Source organism: Asterias amurensis, chromosome 8, assembly GCF_032118995.1.
Source record: "Asterias amurensis chromosome 8, ASM3211899v1".
NCBI lineage: Eukaryota > Metazoa > Echinodermata > Asteroidea > Forcipulatida > Asteriidae > Asterias > Asterias amurensis.
In genome coordinates, this window is record NC_092655.1 from 6,339,491 (window position 1) to 6,358,911 (window position 19,421).

Below are 19,421 nucleotides of genomic sequence, written 5' to 3' on the forward strand. Positions count from 1 at the left end.
TATAGTGTTCATGTTTTGTGTGAGCAAACCATACATGAAATCAAAAACCTGTGAACATTCCTCGCCAATACCTGTTGTATAAGCCAGGAGAAAATAGTGAAAAACCATGAACAATTTCCAACTTGTATATAAACACATTGTCCTTGAACAAACGAATAGCTGTTGCGGTTTTATATAGGATTTCAAACAACCAAAAAAGCTGTTGCGTTTAACATGTAGGATTTCTGATACAGTTTTCTTGAATATGACTTCAGAGTGAAATGTTTCAGAGAAAACAGTTGATCTAGAATGAAAAATAAGTATGCTTTCAGCCAGAGTGTGTTGATGATGTTTTTTATCCATATTATACCAATCATGTATATGCATTTAATGATTGTGTTTGTGTAAAATGAAAGCCAGAACTGAGTGTTGCGGCTTCGCAGTCCTTCATGGTTACAAATGAATTTTTTTCTTGCTTTTATAGCATTTCATGTATAGAGACAAATCTAAGGAATATTGGTGACTGATTATGCCCACCGAATTTGTTTTTGTATGGAAACCGTTATAAGCGAAAGTAAACATGCTATAACTAATCAACACTTATGGCCTAATGTTGACCATACAGGCAAATAATATAACCACAAAAAATAAACAACCCGGTAATTGGTTGCCGATTAGTTTGATGAAGTTTCTTGTCAATCAAAATGCATTAAGTTGAGATATGACTGTAGAGCATACTTGGTTAACAAAACAAGAATGGTTTTCTATCTCCGTGGCCGTACACTTTCCCTTTAAAGGCATTGGACACCTTTGGTAATTATTGTCAAAGGCCAGTATTCTCACTTGGTGGATCCCAATTATGCACAATATAACAGATCTGTGTAAATTTGGACTCAATTGGTCATCGAAGTTGCAAGAGAATAAGAAACAAACACCATTGTGCAGACAGTTAATATGTGTGTTTTCACTTGCCTAAAAACGGCTTCAGGAGCTGAAATAGTTGAGTGAGAAATTACATCTTTCTCAAAAACTACGTTACCTCAGAGGAAGCCGTTTCTCATAATGTTTTATAATATCAACAGCTCGTTACCAAGTACTTATTTGCTAAAATATTATTTTTAGTATAATTACAAATAGTGTCCAGTGCCTTTAAGCTAAGAACCTTTCAGATATTTCGTAAGTGAGAGAAGGTTGTCAAGACGAGATAAGAAAACAACCAGAGCCTTGAGGGCCTCTCACCTCACCTGGAATTCCACCCCACTCTCTCCCTCTCCCAGCACCACTCTCGTTTGAAACCTCATGATAAGGGTGACATGGTTTACACAATATCACGCACTGGGCACTTAGCGATCAGGGTGGTACACCGTTCAGATGGACAGTCATTTGTCCCAAATGTCAGATTTATCGCGGCCACAATGGAGGGGGGTTGATGTTGGGGGGCGATAGCCTCCGAGTTACGGCATCCCTGCCTCGTTGAAACATCACAGCCGCCCTTGAAACGACGAGTAAAGTGTTTGTCCCATTTTGTTTTTGTTATAAACTGTTTGTAAATGCATTTTTTACTATAAATTGAAATCGGGTATGGGTCAGAGATAAAGTGGATGATATCGTTTGGTGTTTGGAATCAAATGTCTTCAACAGCCTCTCATGAAAAGGCAAGCCCCCCCCCCCGGTTCGCTGGTTATTTCATTCTTTTCTGCAGTCAAAACATGTGGAAGGTTGGGGTTCGATTCCCACCAAAGCTGTCTGTATACTTTTCTTTAAAGGCAGTGGACACTATTGGCAATTGTCAAAGACTAGCCTTCACATTTAGTGTATCTCAACATATGCATAAAATAACAAACATGTGAAAATTTGAGCTCAATCGGTCATCGAAGTTGCGAGATAATAATGAAAGAAAAACAACCCTTGCAACACGAAGTTGTGTGCTTTTAGACGGTTGATTTTGAGACCTCAAGTTCTAAACTTGAGGTCTCGAAATCAAATTCGTGGAAAATTACTTCTTTCTCGAAAACTATGGCACTTCAGAGAGAGCCGTTTCTCACAATGTTTTATACCATCAACCTCTCCCCATTACTCGTCTTCAAGAAAGGTTTTATGCCAATAATTATTTTGAGTAATTACCAATAGTGTCCACTGCCTTTAACGAATCCTTGTTGGGACTCGTGCAGTACTTTTACTTGTGATCGGTAGACTTGAAAACCAGTCGCTCTTGTTTACCGTCATTGCAGAGAACAATCTCCCGTTGAAGAAACATGTATAAAATGTATAAATACAGTGAACAATGACTTCATTGCAAGTATAATTGGCGTAGCGTAAACAAATCAAGATATTACCTTCGTAACGTGAGGGACGGTCACCTTTGGTGTTACTCTAAAAATGAATGACCATACAACCTTAAGAAGCACTGTATATCTGTTGTTAATGTATAGTATTATTTTGAGAAGCACTTCCCCCTTAAAGGTGTGTTAGGTTTTAGAGAAAAAGATTTCAACGAATTAAAAAACAAAAACAATTTTAAGAACGTTTCCATAGTGTGTTTTCAAACTACGGATTATTCTTCCTGCCTGAAAATATATGCTCCAGGTTTTCGGCAATATCTTACAAACGCTATACCACCTTTAAAATCCAATGTTATAGTTGAACAGTATATCTACATTTATAATACTTGAAAACTATCGGTAAAAAAACCCAAAGCTATGCCTACACTTTGCCTTTAAATGTAGATATGGTAATGCTTTGAAACTTAACAAGTGTTTGAACGCTCACGCAATCTTTTCATCAAGTATTTGTTTACCGAGATTTAATTGCATTTAATAATTGAGACATTTTGATTTCTGAATCGAAATCACTCTGAAAAGAATCAGTGTTGCCATGTAAACCACCGCATCTGCAAATGGCGACTTCTTTATATGGCTTCGCAAAATTTGAATCATGAAATCGTCTTGCAAGGAGTGCCTACAAAAATTATTGTAGCCATGACTGAAAAATTCACTTAAAGCTCCTATTGTGAAACCCCCACCACTTTAATGTGGAGCTGATGTGGTTATATTGCAGTTTGACCACCAAATTTATACTCTGATCAACCTCATATACACAACCAATGGAGCGTCTCACTGACCTTACCAGTACAGTTTAGCACCAATACACACGTGTTTATATTTGTTCAGAGGGAAAGTTTGAGGCATGAACGTTAAGAAAATAACCAATAGAGTTTCCAAAAACACATCACTGGTTTGTGTATAAAGCAGGCATGGTTTTGAAGGGGTTATGGTCGGGGGTTGTTGAGGGGGACAGAGGGGTGTGTGGTGACGCTCTTGGCCCCTCAGTCCATGAGTGAATGGGAACATCCGAGGGCTCTTCCTGTGACAACATATTTGGGATGGGTGTCAAGAAGGTACAAGAGTGACAGGGTGATGTCGAAGGGATGCTGACCACCCAGTGGGTAATGGCAAACTATAAACCACAAACTGAGAAAAAATATACCATTAGGTGTGCATCTGAGAGCTTTTTGTTTTTTAAACAAGCACATTTTTTGGAGTGCTTTTTGAAAAACATCTCACTGACCACGAGACTGTTTAGTTCAGATGTTTGAATAATGTTGACAGTTTGTGTTTCTTAAGTGCTTCTGTGAGCCTATTCTTTACAGAATTTTCACAGATGTAATGGTCCGTTGGTCTTGAGCCACTTTTGTTTGTGCACGTTCACTGTCATGTTAGGCCCGCACCAAAATGGGATCACACTGTTCTGTTCTGTTTTATCGACATCAAATTTGAGAAGGGTGAAACAAGATGGCGTATGGTTCATTTCTTCCTTTCTGGTGTTTTCCACTCTCTATGTTATTTGGTTTGTTTTATGAAGACACCATCTTTGTGTGTGTGTGTGTGGTTACAATAAGTTTAGTGTAGCATCGGTTTGAAGAGAAAACCAACATTGCCTGAGTCCAGACCTGCACCTCAATTTAGTTTCATCAATTTGACTGAGGAAAATCAAGATGGCTGCTAAATGTCTATCCATTATTTTGTTGTCAGTTATACGTATTTTAGTTTGTTGATTTGTGAGACACCTCTCCGTGTGTGGTTGAAATCCCAGCATCTTGAAGATTAGGACATACCCTACTCTATGATTACGTTGTGCTTGAGACTAGCCTCAAGTGTTTGTATCTACGAGTGGTATAGATCGAGCACTTACACCACCAACCTTCCAAAAAGCATCCTAGACAGGCATCCCTTTTTGGAACGGTGTTTACTGGCCGTTTTTGTAGGCTTAAAGGCGGTGGACACTATTGGTAATTACTCAAAACAATTATTAGCATAAAAACTTACTTGGTGAGAGGTTGATGATAGTGTAAAACATTGTGAGAAACGGCTCCCTCTGAAGTAACGTAGTTTTTGAGAAAGAAGTAATTTCCACGAATTTGATTTCGATACCTCAGATTTAGAACTAGGTCTCGAAATCAAGCATCAGAAAGCACACAACTTCGTGTGACAAGGGTGTTTTTTCTTTCATTATTATCTCGCAACTTCGATGACCGATTGAGCTCAAATGTTCACATGTTTGTTGTTTTCTGCATACGTTGAGATACAACAAGTGAGAAGACTGTTCTTTGACAAGTGTCCACTGTCTTTAAAGGGAAAGTGTTTTGCAGCCAATTCTAAAATTCATGGAAATACAAACTTACTTGATTAGAAATACAACAGCTTTCGATTTAGGGTAAAGTATTTTGAGAAACATTTCACTTCAAAGTAATGTGGTTATGGTAAAATATAAGTTTGTGCCCGAAATTTTGAATTTGAGAAACGTTACTGTGTCAGAAACGCTGGATTTTCGGCGATATCTAAAAAATGTTATTACATTTTTTTAAATGAAACTTTCACATGTTGGTTTTATTGTATGCCTACCTAAAGGGTAGGCCTACCTGATGACTTGAAAAGTAAAATGTTCTTTCAAGTCCAGCGCTACTTTCTTTAAATAGTTTGTTTTACTTATAATATAAATTTACACATCCACGCTGCAAGTGGGACAATGACCCAACTGCAGCTTGAGCCACCGCTGTTAGCATATTGTACAACAAGGGGAAAAGGCCGTCACTCGAGCAACGTGAAGCCCTCGTGAACTTGTTTGTGTGCGGGGAGTTGTTTGTGGAAACCATAGCAACCAAAGATTACAGTGAGCGGGTTTCATGATAGTTTTTTTGTCGTGCTGTGTGTTTCTTCGGCTCTTGAAAGAGAGGAGTCAACTTTGAGTATTTTGAGTTTGGTTGTGTTTTGTGTTGAGCTACTGAGTAGCCAAGAGCAGAGAGAACTCTGGTGAGGATTTGAAACTTTGCATTAAGAAATAATTTATGTTTTTGTTTGTTTGCGGTAACACTGTGTTCATGATCTCTCATGATATAAACTGAGGGGATTCTGAGAAGATTCTGTTGTGTCGACGTTTCGATCAGATGCTGTGATCGTCTACAGGGGAGAGCTTTCATGAAAGTCTATCATCATTTGGGTTATTTTGAGTATTTTCAACAGCAACACTATAACATTTACCTGTGAAAACTACATTAAATTGTTGATAATTTCTTCGTTAAATACCATGTATAACAGGGCTTATGTTTTTTGAATTTTGAGGGATTGAACTTTGGTATAGGCCTATGTTGTATGTCTCACCTTCAAAGTTGTTGCGATAGCGGGCAAAGGTGCCTTGCACATTGCGGTAATATTCACACATCAATTGGTTCTTAAATTAAGTTGATTGAAAAGTAGGCTTTGACAACATTGCATATAGCTTTCAAATGCAACAATTGTATTTATTATAGCACACACATTTTGGCTTAGTCTCAATGAAAGTTTGAAAATTTTCACTTTACTTGTGAATTTTTTTTAACCGTCTCAGTGAATTCCAGCGTGAAAATTATTGACATTGTCTGCCAGCCTGTCTGGGATGCACTAAGTGATAGGGGTATTAAATGTGTCACACCATTCTGTGCAAGTTTTTTTTTTTGTGCATCTAACCGAAGGACTTTTGACAAGTATTTTATGCACACAACTTAGCAAGTACTTCGTAAGTCCCTGAGAAACACAAACGGAATCCTTCCAGGACAAAAGACGCAAAAGAAAAGAAGGGGGGGGGGGGGGAGATTGAGTAAATCGGTGCAGAATGTTAAAGTTGTTGTGCACACACAGCCCCCAATGAAAGCAAGCGGCTTCGGTGCGCCGATATGCGGAGTGTACACACTCCGCGTATTCTTACCAAGTCCGGGATCACCCGGATTAGCGACCGAGAGACCAACGGGTAAAAAGCTCACTATTCACCCGTGCGCCAACACCGTAAGCGCGGTGTCAATATTGACTACGCTAATGTATTTGCCGTGGCTAACTGCTAAAACAACACTGGTGGGGTATTGGCACGGGGGGAGTCACTGTGTGATCCTTTCCTGCCAGTCTTAATGATGTCAAAGATAGGAGACAACTGGTTTATATCCTGGTGCTAGCTTGGCCATGCAATGGGCCCAAGTGGATAAAAAATTACTTATGTAAATCTGTCATAACAAATTAATTAAGAGTGATCAGTTATAGCAGAGGCTTGGGTCCTGTCTTGTTGGACAATCGGCAGATTTTTCTCAAGTTAATGGGCAAACATTATTAATTTAGCGTATCGCTCCCCAGATTAAACACTGGAATACTAAATACAAACATAAAATCACTCAATTGGACGAAATGTAAATTGGTTTTTATCGTCAACGAGATAATCGTACATGAAAATGGAGAAGGAGACGAACTCTACGATGGAGAGTGGTTCAGTGACAATAATTCGGAGTGTCGCAAGGGTGTTCAAAGTTCATGTGTTTCTAGTTCCTAGTTCCTTATTGGTAGATTATGTTGTGGAAGAAATGTGATGTCTTGAAGAGAAACACTTTCCTTTATTAGTATTAACTTAAATGATAACCGATGCTGCACGATGGAGAGTGGTTCAGTGACACTAATGTGAATGTCGCAACGGTGTTCAAAATTCATGTGATTTTGTTTACTTGTTCCTTCTTCCTTATTTTGAGAGACGTCGTGGGCGAAACGGGAATTTCTGGTTTATGTGAGTTACTTGCGTCATCTCCACATATCGGGATGTCTGAGCAGCAAGATTTACATAAAGTGGCCCCTGTCTTTTTACCCATGTCCATTGCTTGAAGTAATATGTCTTCGAAGAGCACTTCACTTTGCTGCTAACTTAAATGATTACCAATGCTGTCTTATGTGCATGGCTGGTGAATGCCTCTTTTACCGCTGTGTATTGCGTTTCTGTACTCTTTGCCCATAGAGCTACGGTGGCGTTAGCAGAAGGGGCAGGAGGGGGCTATAGCCCCCGCTCAGATCTTGCCCTCGTTGCCCCTCTTGCCCCAAAATGAGAGTGAAAAGAATGCACAAATGAATGTTTCTAAACATTAAATATAAGACCCCCCCCCCTGCGGCCCATCCCATATTAAGTCTTTGCCCCATGCTTGCCTTGCCCCCACACTGAACTGCCTGGCTAGAACAATGATGAGCTGATTTATAAAATGATAAATCTTCACACAAGCGCCATCTTTGTGCCACATCTTCAATCTTTCATTAGTGTATTCTTTTGACTGGCTCTATTTTTGAATGGCCCACCATTTTGCGTTTTCAATCAACAATAATATTATATTTAGCCCTATATTATGAGTTTCCGTGGAATAATGGTCCCGCGCCGTTCTTTAATATAGATAAACGTTTGTAAAGGCGTGATGTAAACGTTTATATATGCATGTAGACTTTTCGATCAGTATGCTCTGATAGGTTCAGGAGAACAAAAACGATGAGATAAATGCCGAGTTTTAGAGACACTATAGGGACCCACTGACCCAAACTGATTATGATCAAACATGACGGTGGAGTCTAATAATAATTGTCATACTTGTAAGTCGATAGCCACAGAAAAAGATGTATAAAATATCTGGGAAAGATACCCCCAAAACCAAATCCATTTACAGCTGGGTTGCCGTGGTGATCAAGTACTTCAAAACACCACCATAACTAAATTTCAAACATGTAAATTGATACCCAAAGAAACGATAACCTATCGGGAAAAAGATACCCTCAAACCCCTCAAAACCATTTACAACAATCCCGGTTGGTTGCCGTGAGCAAGTACTCCAAAAACTCAAAACGGAAAAAAAACACCACCGTGACTAAATGCATGTCTTGTAAACAATCCGTCAATAACGCGGGAAAAAGAGTTTAAGTGTGAGTTCAAGTACGACGGGTGTTTTTCTGGAAATTGTCTTTACTTAAGTTAAGAGACCCCTGTCACATTGTGTTATACCTTCTTGTGTATATTTATCTCAATAAATTATAACTGGAGAGACGGACTATTTATTTTCACGAGTGGACGCCCACAGCCGGCTTAAAATGCCGACGTATATTAACCATGACCCACCAACGTTTACACGTACAAATAGACCTGGGCAAAATACATCAGTTGTTATTATAGCTTTTTATATATTTTCTACCTTCACATATATCTATATTCATCGTACATGACATTTGTTATATATTTTACAATTTTATTTTACAATTTTATAGTTACACATTTCCTTGCTAAGACGTCTGATCAATGGAAGTGAATGCATGGTTTGGGTTGAATGAGGACAACATTTCCGTCGATTGGGCACTCTTGGGCTATAACAAAGCATTTGTTATAAAATGAATTGAAACATGGTTGGAAAGATGGTTTAGAAGTAGAATAAAAGCTAATAATCCACACAAATATCCCTCGAATTTCTGTGGTTTTCTTTGTACTTCGTGAACTAACTCGGTCCGCCATTTTGTGGAGTCAGTTGGTTCCGCAAAATGGCGGACGGTGTTAGGCCGTGTCCGGATTTGCGGCTACAGCTACGGCTAGATCTCTGCATCATCATGACGTATTGAGGTATAGGACTTCCTTAGCAACACCCTTAGCAACAGTTGTAGCCGTAGGTGTGGCTGCTAATTCGGATATGGCCTTAGTTCATGAAGTACAAGGCAACGTGCCCCCTTGTAGTACTGCGTTAAGTCGCATGTTACAATTTGTTTCGTTAAAATTGAAAATGAGCCACTTAATTACTTCACTAATTAATAAATGTGCACAGGGGAAAATACAAAAATGCGATTACCAAGTGGAAGGGCTGGCTTAATTGTGATGAAACGGTAATTCAGAACATAAGCATTCAATGTTGAAGTTTTAGTAAAACGAAAACCGCCCCGCTGAAGATGTAAGTCAACTAGTTAATTGTTTGCAAAACATGTCATTCTTTGTTCATCGATAGATCCCATCGTCAATTTTTTTAAATAAAGGAAACAAGCCTTCTCCAGTTTTGATTTTCTTTATAGTCGAGTGGGCGAAGAAGCAGATGGGGGAAACAATAAATAGACTTTACACGAACAGCCAAGCAAACAAATCTGGATGGATTTTTTGAATAGCAAAAATACTTCTGCGGTTTTGACACAAGCCTGTGAAGCCAAAGGCAAAAACCACATTCGAAAAACATGCCGCGATTCAACTTTGACCTATTTGTGTAAGAATGTCTTCTGGAGGATGCGTTGATCAAACAAAGACTGATTTTAGAATATTTTCTCCTTTGTTTTAAACACAACAATGCCTATTGTGTTATACATTGAATACACTACAACGACTCTTTCATCGATTTCTTTGCCCCGGGCAAGACCCAAAAAACCCTTAATATTTCGTTGACTCCGAAATCAAAAGGCCTGTCGGGCAACAAATGGTTCGCTGTTCAAAAACGAAACACAAGTTTATTACGCAATGATTTTGCCTTGGCTATGACACTTTTTTTAAAGTTGGCCTTACATAACAAAACATGTCCAACTTTCTAATCGGGTTGGGTAATTTCGTCAACTTAAAGAATGCTCAAGATACAAATATGCAATTTTGTGGAGTCCGGTTTTGCCGGTATTACATGCGTTCTAAGTGTGCGTAGTTTTTCGTGCAGTAAGTAAAATTGGAATAAAGTAAAGTTCACGAAAGCATGGTGGAAGCCTCTTTGGTAAACGGGAAGTAATTGTCCCTTTGTCCCGCCTCCTTTCAATCCAACAGATAAATATTTAACCTCTACATTGTACAGATTTTACTGATCAATATGATTTTTAAAAATTCATGTACAATATAATAAGCATACTTAGTTAATATCTATTTACAATAAGAACGTAATTAGCCATTTTGATGGTTGGTAGTGTTCGATAGTTATTAGCCTTTTTGAGGTATGGCGGACACTATAAGAGTGTACTGTTTTGGTTTAGGTGTAATTTACCCAAACCTAATGTCATATAAGTGTGTCAACCATGTCTCAGAATGGCTTATTGCCCAAAGAGCAGACTGTTTAATTGATAAGGTGTGTGTCCACATATGGGCGGGTACGTGTGGCATCCAAACTGGCTGACGAGTCCGTGGTAAGCAGGGGATAGCGGGAGAGTGTTCTCCGGGAAAAACGGTGAATGCACCGGCATGTCTCTGAACAGCACCTTGACGGCTACCTTCTTAGCCGGGGGAGGTGACAGCATATCCACGGCCATCTGTTTTCTCTTGGTCTTATAGCGTCGGTTCTGGAACCAGATTTTCACCTGTTGTTCGGTGAGCTTGAGGGCCGCGGCCAGGTCGGCTCGCTCCGGTCCGGAGAGGTACCGCTGGTGTCCGAATCGCCTCTCCAACTCGAAGACCTGGGCGTGGGAGAACGCTGCCCTGGAGCGCTTCTTGCGTCCCTCCTTCTGCGAGGATGACGTCGTCGATGAAGACGACGTTGACCCGGTCGAGCGACGCGATTTACCGTCGTCATCTTCATCCTCTTCGATCACACCATCATCTATAATAAAAAAATAACAATATTATTTAATTTGCATTACATCAACAAATAATCTTAATGCACTTACAATTATGATTACAACGGTAAAATACACAATAAGATGACTGAAGCCAGGCTTACAGTCACCTCCTGCGAATGTTTCTTACTAAGCGAATTTCTTGCGTCTCAAAGGGAAAGAAAGCGCGTACATTGCGTCACCAAAATTCGCTTCGCATTCGCAGGAAGTATGAACCGGACTTTAAAGGACAAAAGAGGGTGCATTAAAATAGGTACAGACAGAGTACACGAAACCATAAGTGGGGCATAATTGACTGTGACAGTCCCCCGTCGCACTGTGAGCACACCCTTAACCGTTAAACAAACTTCAACACTTGGTGGTCCTGCCCTCATGATACTGAACGCAATAATAAGCTAGCATGGTATGTTTTCTTGGTAGGATTGGCCACTGTGGGGCACGAACTGCATGATTCCAATACTTTTATTAGGAGGCAGTAAACTTTGAGGTTTTTGAGCTTGGTATTGGTGTGGTATACAGATAAGACCAATAGAGAGACGCAATCAAGCTGGTGCATTATTTTTAAGTTCATGAAGTGTCCACTTAAAAAAAAGTGCAATGCACAAAGTTCCTGGAAAACCCCCGAGTAAATACCTGTCTCTCAATCCGAATACACACTTCAAGTAAGAACTCTGAAACCCTCATGGCTTTCAAGCAGTCAATTTTAATTTGAGTTTACTTAACATACCGTAAAAATAAATCGACGGTCGCTTTGGCTATAATTATGTATAAGGTATGATATGTGTGATTTGATGCATTCCTCGGTGAGGTAGCAGTATATATTTGGTTATATAAGGTATGATATATTTTGTAATTATTTTGATAAAAACGCGTTGAGTTTAAGGAAAGTATTTCAGTTATGTATTTATAGGCGACGTGCTAAAACACCAACCCCAAAACAAGTAAAATACAATTAACAACAACAACACTTAAAAGGATAGCAGTAAACTAATATAATTTACAAGTTGACTCATGCAAATGGCACAAAACAATTAATAATAAAATATCCTAATTTCAGTTAAACGTTTTTTTGATTCAGTACTTTAAAAGGGACCCAGCGGTTTTTTTCAACATGGCTTTCAAGCAGTTCAATTTTAATTTGAGTTTACTTAACATACCGTAAACAAAAATCGGCCGCTTTGGAGTATTTATATGGTGTGATATGCGGGATTTGAGGCATTGATTGGTGAGGTTTCAACATATATTCGGTTACCGCAAACCAATTAGGTGATATATGTATATATTTTTTTATTTTATAAAAACGCATTTAGATACTAGGAAAGTATGTGAGTTATGTATTTATGTATATATAGGCGACGTGCAAAAACACCAACCCCAAAACAAGTAAAATACAAAAAACAACAACACTTGAAAGGATAGCAGTAAACTAATATAATTTACAAGTTGACTCTTGCAATTGGCAAGAAACAATTAATAATAAATTCTTTTCAGTTAAATGTTTTTTTGATCCAGTACTTAAAAAGGGCCGAGGTTTTTAAAACTGTCTTAAATTGATCAAGTCTGCGTAACTTATTATTAATCAATCATAAAGGCCCGTAGTTAATTGCCAATTATCGGCACAGTACGGGTCATGTCACACGAGTCAGTTTACATGCAACCAGTTCCAGGAAATCTCCAAGAAGGAAATTCATTCACTGAAAGTTCACATATTTTTCTTGGTGTATTGTTTGAAAAGTTACTAGTGTGCAACCAAAGTGTTGCCGTACATAGCATGCCCTAAAGTTGGTTGCCTCAAAGTTGCCTGCAAAAGTTGTCTCGTGTGACAAATGGCAATTGTTTTCGGCGACCGCTAACACTTTTGGAAATGACTTTCGAACTGCCTTATACTTTTATAAGACTTTTACATGACCATCAGCCACTTAAAAAGCAAGTGTTTTTAAAACTACTGAGGGAGAACATGAGTTTGTTACAGAGCTTTGACAGGAATTAACGGACGCTAATATTAACAGTTTAATTGCCACAAGGTTTATTGATTGGTTATTTGGAAACTGGAGAATTTAAGAGAATGGAATCTTTCGAAAACTCTGGTTAAGTTTGCTTTGGAAAGATACTAGTATGGCCCCTACACAGGAAAATTGCGTACTATTTACCCCAAAATGTGGTAGATTTGACACTGCATTTTGAAATCATTTTTACTTTGTTAAAAAAGTAATTCTACCGGAAATATTTGTACCAGGTGAAAATCTTTTTATGTGGTTTTTTTTTTTTTTTTTTTTAATGAACTTGCAGATTTTCTTCATTGCACACAATTTCTCATTTTGCATTGCTGGCTTTTGGCTTAGAATTGATGTGGAAATGAAGTTCAGGCATGCCAATATTAAACATCTTTCGAGCGGCTTGTCATGCGGTTATAAATCTTTTCAAGGCCGCATTCTCTTCGTGCAAAGTGTAGGCATTTACCTGAATGAATTAGTCTTGATTCCGGTCGTTGATTCTCCTCCCCGGATGAAGAGTTTTCCATACCCTCTTTGTGGTGATGGTGAGAAGCGAGTCTTTCGTGTAGGAGACTGTCCTCGACGTCAGAGGAGTACAGGCATCTTGTAAGCTCTTCTTTCGGTGCTTGAAGATGGTGGTGTGATGGGAGTTTATGGTGGGAAATGTGTTCCAATGATAACTGCTCAGCGTGCCGTACAAACGCCGGGAAAAGCACCGCGTCCATCCGCTCGGACGTGGTGGGGGGAATTCGAATCTTGAGCCCCGATGCTGCGGCTGGGTCTGTCGGTGCTGGAACGAGTCGCCGACATTGCTTCACTGGTGATTGTGGAAGTGGCCCTTCTCCTCCCGATGAGCTGCCCTCTGAACTACGACGGGCACCGAGAATGTCTAAAATCGTGAAGGGTGTCAGAGACGCGCTGGTCCGGGGGACTGTTGACGAGCCGACCATGGTGTTACCTTTCTTCGGTGATGGTGTCAGTTTTTTCTTTAAAGATGCCCAAAACGGTAGTGAGATGAATAGTTCCAAAGGAGGATAATTTGTGTTCTGGGGCAACAACTCCGGCGACCAATCCTCTTGTAATGAATGAAGATCAACCAACAACCATCAAGTTTCAGCCACGGCGTTCTGGTTGGCGATAGAGGGCCATCAATTTCACCTGGGCGACTGCCTTTGCTAATCTCTGGTCAAATTGACTGGCAAGTGAGTGAGAGTGACAGCTCAAGAGTGTGCTTAAGAACCATGTGGAGGGGTAGCATGGGGAGGAGATCAGCGCAATTAAAGCCAAACGCCGTACGCGGCCACTCATTGGCCAACAGTCGTTTAAGAGACTGCACACCTTCCAAACAATGTACCCGCATAAACCACACAGTGCGTTTCTTGGGTCCTGCTCTCCTCTCACTCGCTGATGATTGGAGCACCCCCCCCCCCCCCAACTCTCTCCATCCAGCAACCGATCATAGGGGGAGGCCCTGGGGTTGTACCATGGCGAAGGATTATCTACCACCTTATCCAATTGTCTGAATTGCTGGCTAAGTGGTTCAATTCAATCTAATTGATTCGCCATTGGTCTGATGCGCCAGCTAGATGGGTCTTGCGGCAGGAGCCTGCCTGTCCGTCATGATGTCACGAAGATATCAGAACGAGTAGTTGGTGTCGGTGTCATATTTTGTTTTTGAGTGCTCATTTATACTCTCAATGACATGTCATAAGTTTATAGGAAATATGATTTCAGTGAGTGATGTATTTATGGTGTGGTATTGAGGCATTTCAAAAGTGCCCCTGTTATAGTTTGATTAGAAGTGATGAACAAACTTGTGCCACAACCACATAGTTCCGAGCCTCAACTTTTACTAAGTCCATTTAAAAGTCTTATAAAACAATAATGAAGTAGCTGCATATATAGTTTACACCTTATTTCAAATCATGATTGTTGTTATGTTTCAGTGTCATCCACTGGAACATATCGTGTCGGATATTAATATATCTTGACATACGTGAGAAGAAAATTGTGTTTTAGTGTTAGAAAATGTTTTTTTGTTAAGTGTAAGAAAATTGTCCGTGTTACACTACAGTTAATTTTGGGCAAAACTGAAGAAACGATATTACTGCTTCACTAAGACACTAGTTTGTCTATCCGCGGACGTTGTGATACAAGTTAAAATCAGAACATAAATTAGGATTGTACATTATTGTAAACTATTCCTACCATTTTCTGAAATATACAAAGAGTTCCGTGACCCACCTTCGTACATTGAACAAAAGGGAATTTGTTCGATGCCTGATGTACTCAGGCCGTTGATAATTTCAAAGCTCTCGAAACACGTTTCCATATACACATAGACATTGTATTTGTTTTTACATTCACTTTATCTTATGAAAATAGTAAATGGCATAACACAGGCGCTGATAAGGGGCCGTTTAAGAGATGTGCAAGGGTAAACTGCATTTTCACTTGCCAGAGGTGCCCACAGAAACAATGGTATACCGCTATGCCCCCCCCCCCCTAATTTGTTGTCCTATAGTTTGGGCGCTGAACCGTTAAAAAGGAAAGTAAACACTTTACAAACAGTATTGAATGGTGTGGGGAGGGGAAGTTTAGAAAAAAAGACCCAGTAAGCACACAAGGGGAACTTGAACACACAGGCTTTCATGTACACCAATCCCATACTCAAATAGGACATGAACTTTCATAATGGAAGGCTAATGAACAATATGAAAGTGAACGTGGTATTCTGCTTCAATCTTTGGGGCAAAATCTTTTAAGCATACAGGGATACCCGCTCCAAGTCATTGACTCTGGTCATTAGGGAACAATTATCCCACATAACCGCAAGTTTGATTGACTGCTTGACAGTTGACTCAAAGTCACGAAACAGTGGTAGGGGTTGATTAATAGCGCTTATCACGGCTAATGAAAGATTAGCAAGTTGACGACTGTTACCACACCAAATAAATAGCCCAATTAATTAAGATGTGGGAGGAGAAAGATCAAGTGTGAGACAATACATGGGACTCTGACTAGTCTGACAAGTGAGAAACCTCAAACTTGGAGACACAAGTTGTACCTACCTCCATGGTTGTTTTTAAACCATTAGAGAAAGGACCATGAAGCCCTCTCTCTATGGTATAACATACCCATCAGTGATTTGTTTAAGTCTTTGGTTTTTGAGGAATGTTCTTGTAAACAGGCAGTGTTCTTGATAAGAGTTCTCGTGGTATGACATTCAATCGTTGTTTTGGGTGTCTTTATTTAGAAAAAGAAGCTGTGGTGGACGACAAGGAGTTTTATGAGGCATGGCAGGAGAGCTGCCAAAACGGATTGGGTGGTCTCCGTTCAAGGCTATTTTGACAAGGTGACTGGTCCCCGGCCCTATCCCCACCGCACGAACTTGACGTGAGATTGACCGGTGTCCGCGGCCAGCCAATGAACGCTGGTCTTACTCCGAACCTCGGTTCGCTGGTCTTGTCTTACGACGCTTGTCATTGGTAAAATGTGCATCAAGCTGGCTGTCATGCTGGGTCCGTAGACATGGCGCGCTCACTCGAGGGAATTCACACTGTGATAAGTAATTTGCAGGCGGACCATATGTCAACAAATACTTGCGCTTACTTTTCATCGGATTTCCCCTCGTACTTGACAACTATCCTCAAGTCTGGCCCTTAACTGTAAACGGTCTTAATAGTACGGGGCGAGTTGTATTTCCTAGCGGGGAGAGAGTACCCCGTAGGGGCCTTGCACACCGGTGTATTCACCCGGGAAGAGGTTGGGCTCGATTTGGGGCCTGGAGCGGGGAGTAGCGTGACGATGTGAGGGGTGATCTCGCGTCCATCAGGGGGTTTGATCCCGGGGGCACATTAGGCTTACATCCACAAACATAATGATGGAGGTCCACTAATCTTGTGTATACATCCATCGAGCATACAAACAATTAACAGTGAGCTGGGCTATGAGACGAATTCCCTAAATAATGGATCAAGTCACCAAGCACTGGGTGCGGGTTTCCGAGCCTCTCTGGTTTATAATGATTTATTTGTACAAGAGGGTGATATTTCAACGCATGAGGGCGCTATCACTCATCTCCATCGTCTCCGTTCAATGCTACTGTCACTCAATGGACCTTCATTGTATGGGAGCCAACATGTCGATGACAAACAGGCAGTGGAACGATGGGAGATGATGTTATTGTTTTCTTCTGGGAATTCTGATGAGCTGGAATTTCTTGATATACTGCTGGTATTTATGCGATAATAACGGTCGAGAGTGAAGTGATAACTCAACGGGATGCAATCAGGTTTCAGTCTTTCATTGTGTCTTCGGTTTAGAACAATTATTTGACAATCACAAACGATCACCAGAACTGTCCTCTATATATTTGGATTTAGTCTTCAAGTTTGGATCTTCGTATTTGAAGCCAGGATTAGGGTATAAAGCTGTGTTTCCGCAATTCGATCTCTTTGAGTATTAAAGTATACCAACCATTTGAAGAGGTGTTTCCGGGTTGGGTGGGCCTGCTGGTTAGGAGAGGGGAGTGTGTATGTCCTTGCTCTACGGTTGTAGTGCGTTGCGTTTGAAAAATAAATGTAATTATTGTAGACCTTTCCTTTATTATTTCATAGTCAAACTTCGGAAGGATAGCGTGATCTTGCTTCCTGGACCCAAAAGTACCTTTGAGTTGTTGGTCTGTCATGGAGGTATGTCCGTGATACTTCTTGGTGGTTGATACTGGGTGAAAGGCTACCCCCCCCCCCCGTGGTGGGGAGGGGCACACACAAAGTCTTCAAGCAAACTTTATCGTTTGCAAATATTATTTTACATTGAGGAAGTAGTTGACTTTACAAGTTAACTTCTTGTAATTGTTTGCGCATGATTTTGGACACTGTGTTTTTACTAGTCATCGTGGAGTTCGTTTGATAACGATCTTCGTTTTGGTTACCGGTTGAGCCGTAATTTTTTTGCCGCAAAAGTAAGCTTAAAGGCAGTGGACACTATTGGTAGTTACTCAAAATAGTTAAAATAGTTTCTTAATTACAAGTAATGGGGAGAGGTTGATAGTATAAAACATTGTGAGAAACAGCTCCCTCTGAAGTGACGTAGTTTTCGAGAAAGAAGTCATTTTCAATTAATTTGATTTCGAGACCTCAAGTTTAGAATTTGAGGTCTCGAAATCAAGCATCTGAAAGCACACAACTTCATGTGACAAGGGTATTTGTTCTTACAGTATTATCTTGCAACTTCGATGATCGATCGAGCTCAAATTTTCATAGGTTTGTTATTTTATGCATATGTTGAGATACACCAACTGTGAAGACTTATCTTTGACAATTACCAATAGTGTCCACTGTCTTTAACACAAAACACTGAAAAGGGATAACAGTTATGTCGTGTGCACTATTGGAGTGGATCCCTTTCGAGTGACAGAAATGCACCGGTCGGCCTATCCAGAATGAGCCCCCAAATCATAACTGATGTGACTCCATTGTCTAACTAGTGAATACATATTTCAATGACTGTCAACCGAAACTCATGCGTTGTTTCTACCGTTAGAAGACCTTTTCTCTGTATAAATAATTATTGACAAAACGAATGAATTATAGAACAGGCAATTTCTGGTTCGCTGTCATTTACTGTTCGCTGTACCCAACCGTATCATTTACGTACTATATCAGCCCACATTGCTTAATATACACAGGGACAAACCATTGTTAATTAAGTACAACATTTAAGCCGCACACATTGTTTATTTGCTGTCACTTTTCTGTGCAAATTATCAGTCCAATCTGCCTGGGATTGTATGGAGCCCCCCCCCCTCTCTTTCCCTTCCCTCAATCTGCGATTAAACAAACATACAGAGTTCTTTAAATAATTATAATAGGAAGAAACAAGGGCGGACAATTAATAAATTGTGTGTGGTGTGATTGTGTGTGTATGGAGATGAGATGAGAAAAGTAATCGACAAACATGATTAATGGATCCCGAGTTGTTCTAGTAGGGAAAGACACAGGGGAGCTACTAACCGTTGGTCGCCTGATTGCCTGTTATTGAAAGTGGTTGTCCAAACATTAAAAAAGCTGATGAAGTTAAAGGTGCAGCGGCTACGTACGAAAAACATTGTTAACATTTTTTGTCAGGTTTCCTGTTCCTGTGTGAAATAACAATATTTAGGCCTATACTCATTATACAACGGGGGGGGGGGGGGGGGGGGGGCAGACTGTTAATCTACCTTCAAGCCTCGATCTGGTCACACACCATGGTGGGAGTTTAATTTCAACGTTCAGTACAAGGTCGTGAAAAAGGCTGTCAATCCCCGCACTGCGTGGCTGAAAATTGTCGTCTTATTATTTTGTAGGAACAACAGGCATAGGCCCTGTAGGCATATGCCCATACTATTCCCATGTTTGCGTGCTTTTTATGATTATTCAAAAATGAATACTTATAACTAAGATAGGTTTCTCCAATTTTAACTCTGCAACGAATTCAGACTTCCATTTCTCTATTTTTCCTAAAATAAATCACTCTATTGGGGTCCACTTTCATGGCTCTGCTTACCACAAAACTCGCGCTTACCTGATCT

General features: G+C 40.1%; 2 protein-coding genes across 2 annotated transcripts in view; one reads left to right on the forward strand and one right to left on the reverse strand.

Annotated features, from left to right (window-relative positions):
- Positions 1 to 19,421, forward strand: part of LOC139940925 (charged multivesicular body protein 7-like) — a 56,201-nt gene that overhangs the window by 26,931 nt on the left and 9,849 nt on the right. The window lies entirely within an intron of this gene.
- On the reverse strand, positions 8,457 to 14,082 carry LOC139941136 (uncharacterized). The gene is made up of 2 exons (XM_071937585.1): positions 13,314 to 14,082; positions 8,457 to 10,837 (listed from the first exon to the last, which is right to left on the reverse strand). The coding sequence occupies exons 1-2, from the start codon at positions 13,795 to 13,797 to the stop codon at positions 10,335 to 10,337; spliced, it is 987 nt and encodes a 328-aa protein (XP_071793686.1). The 5' UTR covers positions 13,798 to 14,082; the 3' UTR covers positions 8,457 to 10,334.